This window comes from Tauraco erythrolophus, chromosome 15, assembly GCF_009769465.1.
Source record: "Tauraco erythrolophus isolate bTauEry1 chromosome 15, bTauEry1.pri, whole genome shotgun sequence".
NCBI lineage: Eukaryota > Metazoa > Chordata > Aves > Musophagiformes > Musophagidae > Tauraco > Tauraco erythrolophus.
This window is the reverse complement of record NC_141479.1, coordinates 19,274,509-19,287,021: the sequence shown is the minus strand read 5'-3', so window position 1 is coordinate 19,287,021 and position 12,513 is coordinate 19,274,509. Positions and strand designations below refer to the sequence as shown.

At 41.3% G+C, this 12,513-nt stretch overlaps 1 protein-coding gene across 1 annotated transcript; it reads left to right on the top strand.

Annotated features, from left to right (window-relative positions):
• The first annotated feature begins 852 nt into the window (after positions 1–852).
• MEAK7 (MTOR associated protein MEAK7) lies at positions 853–9,986 on the top strand. The gene is made up of 7 exons (XM_086621169.1): positions 853–1,020; positions 3,679–3,909; positions 4,668–4,812; positions 5,467–5,907; positions 7,769–7,887; positions 9,077–9,256; positions 9,858–9,986. The coding sequence occupies exons 1-7, from the start codon at positions 853–855 to the stop codon at positions 9,984–9,986; spliced, it is 1,413 nt and encodes a 470-aa protein (XP_086477295.1).
• The last annotated feature ends 2,527 nt before the right edge of the window (positions 9,987–12,513 follow it).

Here is a 12,513-nt window from a genome sequence, read left to right as displayed (position 1 = left end):
TGCCGTCCTGCTCCAGGGAGAAGGCTAGAGCGTGTGGCCCAAACAACACTAAAAACCCCTGAATTAGTCTCCATAGTGCAGGTGAATCCTGAGACACTGAGAGAAATCATAGTTGTACTAATAAATGTGTAAAACAAACAAAAAAACCCAAACCACACACACCCTCCCTGCAGCTTTAATTCTGTAAGTACTAGCACTGAACAATTTATTGACTTCATACAACGCTGTGTATTTTTGATGGGCGTTGAGTCATCTTGCTAAACATTTTCATTACTGTGTTTCTTGGCAGCTTTTGGAATGATTTTTGTATTGTGTCCTTAAAAAAAAAATATTATGTCATCTTCAGAGACTTTATAGTGATGGTATTTTAATGCCACATGTTATTGACAGCTTCAGTCCATTAATGCATTAGAAAGATGTAGCATAATCTGTCATAAATAATCCATAATCAGGCTAGTCCTTCCATGTTACTGATGTATTCCAGCTGACAGACTCACAGTCACTTTGTACAAGCTAATTTAATCATTAAATCATATTGGTTTTTCCATTTAATAAGACTTAAATGAGGTTTGAATTGGTAGACAGGGTGGTTTTAGCACAGAGCTGACACATTGTCATTTTTTAAAGCACAGTTACTGTTCACGGATATTCTTCATAAAGTCGCAGTGACTACAGAGACTGAACAGTACTTTTAATAATAGATTCCTGGAAGACTAGTAATTTGCTCCTCTTGTAAAACTTGCACTGGTATGTTAATCTGTTTGATATGTCTTTCATGGCTATCAAGATTACCTGTGTTTACTGGTTTGTTTGGTTTTTTTCGTTCCTTTTCCTTTGCTTCAGGTTGAAAAGATGGGAAATGCAGAAAGCAATGCCTATCGGAACCACCTTTCCAGATTTATTCCTGAGGAGCAGTCTGACATTGATGGAGTATTTGATACCTTATCAGGATCGAGTGACTCAGCTGGAGCAAAAAATGACAAAGCTACAAAGAAAACTGTGACTCTAGCAGCACTACAGGCAAGACAATCTGTTATTCCTGATCTATCTGGGATGTAGTGCATTGAACGTAATTCCAGAAAGAAACTAAAGATGTGGCAATAGTTACTTTTTACGGATTGCTCGTCTCAATTTAATACTTAATGTTTTGGGGCAGGATGGATATTTAACTTTTTCTTACAGTTTAACATGAGTAGTGACTTTCAGATTTGTATTTATCTTTTAAATTGCACTCTTGAGTCAATTTGCAGCTTTCGTGGTTCTAAAGTGAGTTAGGACATATGAAAATATTTTTACAGACCTGAAAAACGAGAATATTCTTCCCCCTGGCATCTACAGCGTGTGATTATTTACAGATTTTCTTGAGAAGCTGTCACAAAGTCAGTTTATATTTGGTTATATCTTTCTCGCTCAATTGCATCACCATCTCTAATCTTTTCACTTGCATTAAAAGGAGAGAATTCAATTTTGCTTGATTAAGCCGTGGCTCCCTGTTTTAGCTAACTGACGTACGTTATGCTCTCTGATTGACTTTGCATTCATTTTCTAATCAAGAAAGAAGAGGAAGATGATTTGTGGCAATACTTGATACCTTCAGTTAGGCAGGAACCAAGTGGCCAAACGAATGTCGTGTTAGAAGTGCATTTTTATACATGCTACGCAGTTAATGGAATCAAATTAAAACTCCAGGAGAGTATTTTAAGGTATTTAGCAATGCATCTGCATACAGACTAGCTTTAGCCTTCCTCCAGCCTGGCTGTTTATGAGCTGTCACCAGTTTGGAAGCAGTGTTGCTGCTGCCCAGCCTTTCAACCCTGATGCCAGCAAGAACTTGGTCCTTGGTGTCTGTTATTTGATTTGTACCTGGACGGAGTTCTATCTTTGCCCCTAGATCAGTGCCATGTTTGATGAATGTTTGTCTTTTCCCTTCCTGCCTTTCTGTTTGCCAATTTAAATTAAAATCTTTTGGAAGGCCACCTGTAGGTGCTTAATTCGTTAGTGCAAGGACTACTGTGGGGGCATGCCTGCCTCGTAGGTGTCTATGCTCATGTCTGAGGTTGTTGTATGACAGATTTGATCTAGCAACAGTCTGGTGCCATTGATGGGGCCCCAGTCATAACCTCGTGTACTCTGCTTAGTCTCAGTGCTTTCCTAGAAGGAAACTACGTGGCTTCTGGACCAGAGCAGGCTGCACTGCATAGCTTGGAAAGCAGGTAGAGCAGGTATGTCTAGATACTTTCTTGAAGCTGTTTAGGACAAGGGTTCTAAACTGTCAGAGGTGTGAGTTTGTTAGATATTTATTAAAACTTCCCTTTTTACAGTCCTTCCCAGGTCTACTTGCTGAAATAGCTATAAGCATAACAGAACAGTGCAACCAGGTTAGTGGTGGGTGTGAAAGGGTAGGGAGTAGGTAAGCAATACTGCAGTGTGAAGTAAAAAGCCCTTGAGCATAGTGTTTTTAATCATGTTCCCTGCTTCTTGTCTCACTTTAGGATCACGCAGCACTTTTAAAAAGCCTCTTAAAGAGGCTGTACCCCACATGACCATCCCTCCCTCAACATGAAGCACTCTAACGTGCAAGACCGTGGCTGCTAATTCTGCTTCTGCTGAGATCAATGAGAGTTTTGCCACTGACGTCAGCAAAAGCAGGGTAGAGCTTGACATATTGGATCTCACCGTATACACACAGCAGCAGCCATTGACATCAAATAGCAACGGCGCTGGTGGCTTCAGTAAGCGTGGTGCCGAGCCAGCAGTGGATTGGGAATGGCAGCTCCAATGAACAGAGCTGGAGGGCTTCTATGCAGGTGGAGCTCCACTGGGTTTGGCGCAGTCCTCGCTGGGCTACACCCCTGTGCATAGGAGGCAAGTCAGGAGTTCAGCTTTGCACCGTGAACACACTGTGTAATCATGTCCCAGAGCATGGGTGCATTTTATATGATTTATTTTTAACCCATGTAATTATCTTGAACACCGAAAGTTTCTTGAATCCAGATCTTTCCCACAGTGTTGTGATGCGTGATGATGTACATCAGTTAGATTTCAGTTCAAAGGGCCCTTCATGCAGTTTAGATGAAGAAGTTTTGATTTCAACCGTCTTAACATCAGGGATGCCTTATGAAAATCAGATGATCTCATTTTTTTTTCTGGGCTTGAATTAGATGTTGCTATGCAGAGGGAAACATCTCAGAATTGTTTCTACCTGTTCTTGTAGGGTTAAACACATTGCCTGCGTTGTCTTGTGGCCAAAACTGAGATATGGAAAACACTTTAATTTCTCTTTAAGTATCTGTGAGCTCCCCTATCAAAAGCAGGGTTAAAATACAACTTTAAATGTTGGGCTGGCAGAGTTGTAAATCTTTACGACAGAGTTATCATCTAAAAATCCTTTGCTAATAACCTGTTAACACTTTACAGTGTTGTTTTTTTTTTAAAGTCCATGGCATTTGTAGAAAAACAGTGTCAAATCACTAAACTGTATTGGAAAGGAGATACTATAAAAATAGAGATTTTTTTTTCTCTTGGGAAACTAGTCCTTTGACAAAAGTTTGTTGCTGATAGTAGATACTTGGTATTGAAGTCCTGCATTCACAGCGGTGTATCTCAGCACAGATTCCTGAAATATATTAGTTATTCTTCATTTTTAAAACGTGTTCTTTACCGTTTTTCTCATTGTAGGTGTATATGCGGGAGCCAGTACCAGAGCCAATGACTGTTCGGATATACAACGGAATGAAAAGTATCAACCTGACTGGGAAATCATCTGGGCTGAGTGAAGAGATTGCCAAGGAGCAGTTTGTAATTTTTATGTCAAACCTCTTAAAAGGGAATGCAGATGAGAAGGTTGCCATAATAATGAGAATGATCTCCAAGACAGAAGGGCCTGTGAATGGCAAACAAATCCAAGAGGTAAACAGGCAGTTGAATGTGTGTTGGGGGGACAGTAGAATAGAGACTGGAGTAGGTAATTTGAAGGCAATCTTTAGAGCACAAGATTGGGAACAGGGATTCCTGACTTTTGTATTGTTTTAATCTCTTTACCACTGACTTGCTGATCTGGGACAGCATAGGCAAACCAGGCTAGATGGGATGGCTGTTTCAGCGGTGGGCTTTTCCATGCCGACTTTCCTACTTTGAGAACCAGGATCTGGACTTTGAGGAGTGAACTGACTGTTTCCTCTGGTGATTCACAGGCTCTCTCTGAAGGGTGAGACTGGCTGTATTTAAGGGCCAGCAAGGGGTTTGGGTGTGGCTGGTGCTTCTGGGAGCTGAGCAAAATGCTTTCTAGAGCTTTGTTTGCAGGATAGATGTGTGAATCAAGTATGTAGCTTTCAAGGTGGCAGAGGGGGATCTCACAAAACAGTAATTCACTAGCAGCTCCTACCACTGCAAAATTTGGAACATCCCCTCCTCCACCCTTTCATGCCATATGTTCTGGAGATGCTTTGTGAAGTAACATGTACAAAATGTCTCGAAAAAGGACACTTTTCAAGACTTGTGAGACTGAAATAACGCTTCTGTTATTTCTCACTCACCATAAGAAGAGATGTTTCTGCCATTGGGATTACAGCTTCAGTACTAATTGATTGTATTTTCAGAAAGTCATTTGAAACTCTTGGTAATTTTATTTAAGAAATGCCAAAACGGTGATGTTTTAACCTTTTAAGTTCACAGAGGATCTGATCATGTCTGTAGTCCATGTACTGAGCTACAGGAAGGAACTGAAAGGTTGGAATTTGGAGAATACTAGGGATTCTTCAAGTGGAGTAAAGGCTCTGGCTTCTCAGCTGCTATCAGAATTGAAGCTTGCAGGTAAGCAGCACTGAGGTAATATATCCCAGAATGGCACAGAGCTCATGTAATCACTGATCTCACGAGAATTTTTCTCTTCAGGTCACATCTTTGAATTTAAATGGTGAGACCAGTATTTCAAACCTAGTGCTTTGCAAATGACTTTGGATTTTTATTTATTTTACCTTACTATCTTTGTCCTCTAAATTCAGGAGAGCTTGGGATTGAAGTTCCAGTTTAAGTGGATATACAAAACTATTTGTCATGGGACATGTCTATTTTACAAATATCTGACCTGCAGGTGACACATGTTTAGAGGCATGTGCATATGTTTATGACTGTATGTCCTTTTACAAAGCATAAGTTTATTCTTGCACTGTTGTAATAATAGATTTTGCTGTCTTGCACAGAACATCTCATCAGTTTTAGCTAGGAGTCTGTGTTTCTTAGTCATGACAGCCCGACCAATGGATGTCACAGGGAAATGTGTCTCAGTTCTGTGGTGTCATGGTTTTAGGCCGATCCAGCATCTGCTTTATGTAGTTGACACTTTACTGTCGCTGGCTGCTGTCATAGGTGGTTTCATGTCCATTAAAATAATGAAATATTTACACTTAAAAGATTATTTTCCAGATTGGGAGACTTACTACTGTTCCTGTGTGTCTTATTATTTAGATGGGACAAAACCTGTGGGTCCTCAGCTGATGGAGACAAATTTCGATCAAAGTGTCATTGAGGATTGGGTGTACCGAGTTCCACAGATCTCAGTTTTCCTCAATGTTGTTATCAGGCACGGCCTCCACGTTCTGCATTCTCTCCCAGACCAAACCAAAGACATACTCAACCTGGTTCCAGGCTGCAAAGGCATCAAAGGAAGAGGACTTGTCAGTCTCTTCGACATCCCATCCATCATATACATCAACTCCCATCTGCCTGCAGAGCTACAGCACAAGTGGCGGCTTCTGTTTTCTTCTAGGCTTCACGGAGAAAGCTTTTCACAGTTATGTGGGCATATAGTGAACAAAGGTCCTTGCATAGTGATCTTAAAGGACTTAGATGGTTATATCTTTGGTGGGTTTGCATCTCACTCCTGGGAGGTGAAGCCACAGTTTCAAGGTAAAACTCACTTTTCTTATTCTAGTATCTCATAGCTCTGGTAGACATTGCCTGTTCTGTACAGGTACAAGAATCCTGTCCACTTAATGGGTACTGTCATTTTATTTTCATGACACGCAGTATTTCTTATACTTCCAAATGTATTTTCCTGTGGCAAAAATAACACTCATTTTTGAAAAATATAAAAGACATGCTAAATTATTCCTGCTTTGTACCTGATCAGACACATTACTGATTAATGGTTATAGTTTGTCTGTTATTTGATGAGACTTTTAAAATTGCAGGACTTATTGATAAGAAGTTTTCAGTGAAATCTGTCGAGCCCTGTAGCTGCATAGGTTGAAAATGAAGTGAAAACGAAGGAAATACAGCATAAACGATGAATTAGAGTTTAAATAAGACTTCCAGCAGATGGCAATCTTCCATCTCCCAACAGCTGAGCCAGACACCAGGTTAAGCCTCCTGTTGCCCTTTGTGTAGTGTCTGTCTTTGTTTCCCTTTTAAAAATCCAGCAGCAAAAGGGTCCTTTGGACTAGCTAAACTTTTTGTTCCCTTGAAACCTCTAGGGAGAAGAGAGTTTTTTTGTAACTCTTTGGAAAGAACTTTTGTGATAGCTTTCTGAAAAAAAAAAAAATTATGGATTCATGATAATTTTTCCTGCTGGGAATCCTCACTTTGGCTACATTAAAACCTCAATTCCTATACTTCATTAGTATTCGATAATTACCACTTCAGTCAGTTAATACAATGTTAAGTTACATGGATTACACAACAATTTTCCTGTTTTTTTTCCTGATAGAACAACACATGTAGCGTATTAGACAAGTGCCACACAGGCCTCTCTGAATACCAGACTGGGTGTAGAATCATAGAATCATAGAACCACAGAATGGTTTGGGTTGGAAGGGACCTCAAAGATCATCCAGTTCCAACCCCCCTGCCATGGGCAGGGACACCTTGCACTACACCAGGTTGCTCACAGCCTCATCCAGCCTGGCCTTGAACACTTCCAGGGATGGGGCAGCCACAGCTTCTCTGGGCAGCCCGTTCCAGTGCCTCACCACCCTCAGAGTGAAAAATTTCTTCCTTAGATCTCATTGAAATCTCCCTTCTTTCAGTTTAAAGCCATTGCCCCTTATCACTACATGCCCTTGTAAAAAGTCCCTCTCCGGCTTTCCTGTAGCCCCTTTACATACTGGAAGGTGCTGGAAGGTCTCCCTGGAGCCTTCTCTTCTCCAGGCTGAACAGCCCCAACTCTCTCAGCCTGTCTCCATAGCAGAGGTGCTTCAGCCCTCGCATCATCTCCGTGGCCTCCTCTGGACCCGCTCCAGCAGCTCCATGTCCTTCTTGTGTTGGGGACTCCAGAGCTGAACGCAGTATTCCAGGTCGGGTCTTACAATAATAATGAAAGTTGTACTCTAAATCATTGACCCTAAACTGATCTCTGTATCAGAACCAAGGTATCTGGTCAGAACCAAGGGTGTCTGCACTCCTGTCAGTTTGTACGGGTCGAGCAGCTGGCCAGTTTTAGGTGACAGAAGGCAAGCCCGTGATGGGGCACCCTTACTTACACAGCAGCGTTGTGTCCTGGTCACACCTCTGACTGTGCCCTTGGTCACACCTCTGACTGTGCCCTTGGTCACAGCCATATAATCCATTGATTTCTGGGACCCTGCGCAGAGTTAACGGAGAAGAAACAATAGATCTGAATCCTGGTGAGAGATAGGTACTGGCTTGCTGAGATTGCAGCTGCTGTCTTTGATTTATCCAGCTGCACTTTCACAGTATTTTATTCCTGTCCTGTTTGCAGGCAAGTTATTGCTTGGCCAGTTGTCTGACCTCGAATGCTTTTCTGTTGCAGGTGACAACAGATGCTTTCTGTTTTCTGTGTTCCCCTCTCTCGCTGTGTACACATACACAGGGTATAATGACCACTACATGTATTTGAATCATGGCCAACAAACAATGCCAAATGGACTAGTAAGTATTAAGAAATGACAATTTGGAAATTGAATGTGTGGCTGGTGTTCAGACTGTTTCGTGGTTTTTGTTTCTGTTACTGTGAGCAGATTTATTTCACTCATTATTCTCCAAGGAAGTTTACAGCCCTTCTCTGTGCTATTTGTGCCTACTTTTAACAGGAGGATTTTTTTCTTTTTTTGCGTTAAAGCATCAATGTAAAGTGTGAGCTGTGGATAACGATGGAGAAGCACTTATAGCACTGATAGAGTCTTTGCTTTTCTTTAGAGCTGATACGTGTATTGAAGTACTGAGTGAACTAAGATGGAATGTATTTGTGTCTGACCCAAGTAGGGGGGCTTTATGTAGGTCAGATTTATGGAGGTTCTGGGAAGAAATCTTTTTGCCAGGTTTGATTATCACACAAGCCCTTCTACCAGTCCTCCCCATTGTCTGGAAGTATTGACTGCATGTGTCCCCATCGCTGAAGCAGCACAAGCTCGCTGAGCTGTGGAACTGAGGATCCTTTCACTGGCTCTTCTCGCTGCCACACTAACTGCTTTTTAAATTATGGAAGGCTGGGAAAGCCCAACAGAATTAGAGTACCAGAGGTGCATGTGGGCTGCTGCTGCTGTTGTGGCACAAACCCCTTTTGCTCAAGTTCATGAATGAGCTTTCCAGATGCAGAGGAGCTTCTGCAGCACTAGAACACATCGCCTGTTTTGAAAAGTGCTTTACAGTTTTGTGCCATTATGTGCCCATAACTTTGGGAATGGCAGCAATCTGGAGTAAATTTGCTCTAAGAAAGCAAACAACATCAAATTACATTATTTGTTTCTGTAGATACTTTTTTAAATGGAAAAGAGGCAGCAAAACTGGGCACTTCCACTCTGTTTAAAATGGATCTGTTAGTCAATAAACAAAAGCCAGTGAGCTAAATTTCAGGCACAACACACTGCTGAAGTGCTTGCAGACACTGGTGTCCTGTAAAGCATAGAGGGAGGGCAGCATCACTCAGGTAAATTCTTGTCTGTCTTTAGGAATACTGGATTTGGGTACAGAAGCCCCAGTTCACTCAGAATACTTTTTCACCTACCCACAGAGGTGTGGCATAAATACTGAAAATACCAATTTATACTGCAGGTTTTGTCACTGGCCCAGTCTGTTTTATCTGTGCAGCAAGTGTTTAGTGTGCTGCTTTGGTTCACAGGGCATGGGTGGACAGCACGGCTACTTCGGGCTCTGGATAGACAGTGACTATGGGAAGGGACACAGCAAAGCAAAACCTCGATGTACCACCTACAACAGTCCCCAGCTGTCAGCTAAAGAGGATTTTACACTGGATGCCATGGAAGTTTGGGCAGTGGGAGACCTCCCGGAAAGTTCAGTGGTAGGTGAACAAAATTGAAACCTGCGAAATTGTCCAGATTCTGCATCTGGTCTGTTTCTGGGAATGAGCAGAGACCTCTGTCCAGTCTCCTCTGTCCCTGCAATTTATTCTCTTGGTAAACTGCCTGGTCTGCACATTTTGGTGTTGGGTTGTTTTTTTTTTCTTAATTTTTATTTCTTTTCGTGCTAAATTCATGTGTTCTGTCTGTTCAGAGGACACATCTCTAAATAGAAACAGAACAGATTGTTTACAAAAAACACTGAATTCTACTTGAACGTCTTCTTTATGAAAAAGTTCACATCTGCACTTGAAACTGAGGTCAGGTTCACCAGGATGTTCTGGCTAGCTTGTAACCTGAATAAACTGGAAATAGTTCACTGTCTTAGGAAAAGTTTATGACTATTTTGTGTAACTGCAGCGATAAAAATAATTTGCTGTATCCCAGTGAATCTTCCATGCCTTACTTGGAAAGTCTGTGTACTCCATTGTGACAAGCTTGCAGGTTACCTGTGGCTTCTGAGGTACCTTCACTTTCTTGTAGGCTGGTATCGATTCATTCATAACGACATTTTAAATTGACTATGTTTATTTTGTTTTGAAGACAAAAGGTAAGAAGAGTATCCTGGATGTAGATCCTGAGGCTCAGGCCTTATTAGAAATGGCTGGAAAAAGTCGTCACAGCGAAGGTCTACGAGAACCCATTGAAGAAGATGAGGATGGTGATAACTAAAAGAATCACAGTAACATGAAAAAAACTTTTTTTATTTTTTCTCCTGAGCGATAATGTTCCTTGGACAGGATATTTTTTTCCTTACCTTTATCTAATTATCTGGGACAAAGCTTAGGCCTTGTACTTATGTAATATTTAGGTCCAATACAATATCCAACCTGAAGGGTTATGTTTGAGGAGGTCAGGAAAACTAATCAGGTACTTCATCATTAGACATCTCTAAGCTCTGGCTGAGTACGAATTTGCTGGCATTCCCTACAGATCCTGTCTGCAATACAGAATTGAAACCAAAAGACAAAGTTACTGACAGCACAGCTGGACTGACTTGGAGAATTAATGTGTATTTAGATAAAGACTCTTCAAGATGCTGACGAGGGCTCTTATACCTCCACTGCACATACTTGTTTGCATGCATGGTCAGTGGAGCTTTTGAACTGTAATGATGTCTTACACTGGTAAACATAGAACAGTCCATGTGATTCCATATGAAGGATGCTATTAATTTGCATTGCTCCAGTTAGAAAACACAAAAATTAATGCTTTAAGTCAGATTTTCAGCAAGTGACTTGATATGGGCTGTAAGAGGTCCCCAGTGCTACGTATCCAGCAGTTTTGTAATACTCCATTACACCTTAGTGCATTTCCCTTAGGATGTTTCTGCAGAAATTTGCCTGTTGCTTTTTAAACTTAGTAGAACAGAGCCATCGGATTCATTCAGCCATATTTATCCTAAGAATGGGCCATACCTCCAGCAGAAATTCTCTAGGGAAGTAGTCTAGTAGTCTCTCGTTAGTAGTCTCACTTGAGACTGGAGGAAAAGATCAGGCTGTAAAAAGGATGAAGTAAGAAGCATCCACAGTTAATTCGGAATAATATCTGCAGATACCTTGTAAAAAAAAAAAAACAAACACAAAATCCACAAAACCATACATCAGAGCTAAGTCTGTAACATGTTTAAAGACGACTGCTGTACACTGTATTTCCACATAATTAATTATTACTGTATTATGGAAAAAAATGCCCACAAAGTGAAATGTAACTGGTTGGTTGGGGTTTTTGCACTGTTTTGTTGACTGTTCACCAGTCAGGTCTCTCATACTCAGGGCTTTTTCTGCTTCAATCTGTTCACGTGTCTCAGTAATTAGTAGTTTGACCTTGCTAATTCTTTGTGTAATTAACTTGTTGAAAATAACCCTAATTTCTACCAGGAACTGTAATTTCTAACTCAGCAAATTGTGTTTTGTTATTGGTGTGTCTTTCTCCTCCTAAGGAAAAGGACTGTATCAGTTCCCCCTTGTCCCAGCATGAGTTCGTCCTCCGTGCTGCTTAGAGCAAGAACTGTGCTGTAACAGTCTAGAAAATTCCTGCGACTCCTGAGCATGTGGCCTTCCTTCAAATTCCTTCCCTTAGTGTCTTCTTGTATGTGGTCTTTTTTTTCCTTTTTCACCTGACCTTTTTCATAGAGAGCCAGATTTGAATATTGTGACTAATCTGCACTTGTGCCTTAATTTAAACCCCAATTTTAAAAAACTTATTAAACAATATGAGTTTAGCCTTGAAAGGAGAGCATGAGGAAATGGCTCCAGCCAGACATCCTGGAACTCTACTGCATTTTGTATGCTGCCTGAACTAATGATTGGGGCACGTGTGCTCCCTGTGCCAGCACAGAGCATGCTGTGAAAGGCCTGAGCTAATCTCCTTTTATCTTCTACGTGCTTAAATAGACCAGATGAGAATCTCCCAAGTTTGGAACACATGGAAAAAAATGTAAGCATTAAAACCATCGCACTGATACTTTTGTATAATTTTCTTTTCTGTATATTTTAATAAGCACTTTCACTGGTACAAAGTACCAGCCTGGAGAAGAGGAGGCTCCGGGGTGACCTTATAGCGGTCTTCCAGTACCTCAAGGGGGCCTACAGGAAAGATGGGGAGAGGCTGTTCAGGAGGGCCAGTTATGATAGGACAAGGGGTAATGGTTTTAAAATAGAGGGAGGTAGGTTCAGGTTGGATATTAGGAAAAAATTTTTTACTATGAGAGTGGTAGAACACTGGAACAGGTTGCCCAGAGAGGTGATGGATGCTCCATTCCTGGAGACGTTCAAGGCCAGGTTGGACAAGGCCCTGAGCAACCTGATCTAGTTGGAGATATCCCTGTTCCTTGCAGGGGGGTTGGACTAGATGACCTTTGAAGGTCCCTTCCAGCCCTAACCATTCTATGATTCTATGATTCTAAGTAGGACGTGCTGTACAGACAGCAGGTAAGTACCTGATGCTCTCTGTAAGCGTGGTGATGGTGGCTTTTGTTTTAACATTCTCACGCTCCCCCCACAAGTCTCAGAGGTCTCTTCACTAAAGTGCTGACTAAGCATATGAAATACTGCTGAGGCGGATGGCATAAGGAATGAGACGTAGTTTAATTTCTGCAGTTACACATAAAACAAACAACTAAACTTTCTTTTCCTTCCATTACGAGGCAGACACTTTTCTTTGAGGACTGAAAGCATTTGAAAGGATTTTTAAAAAT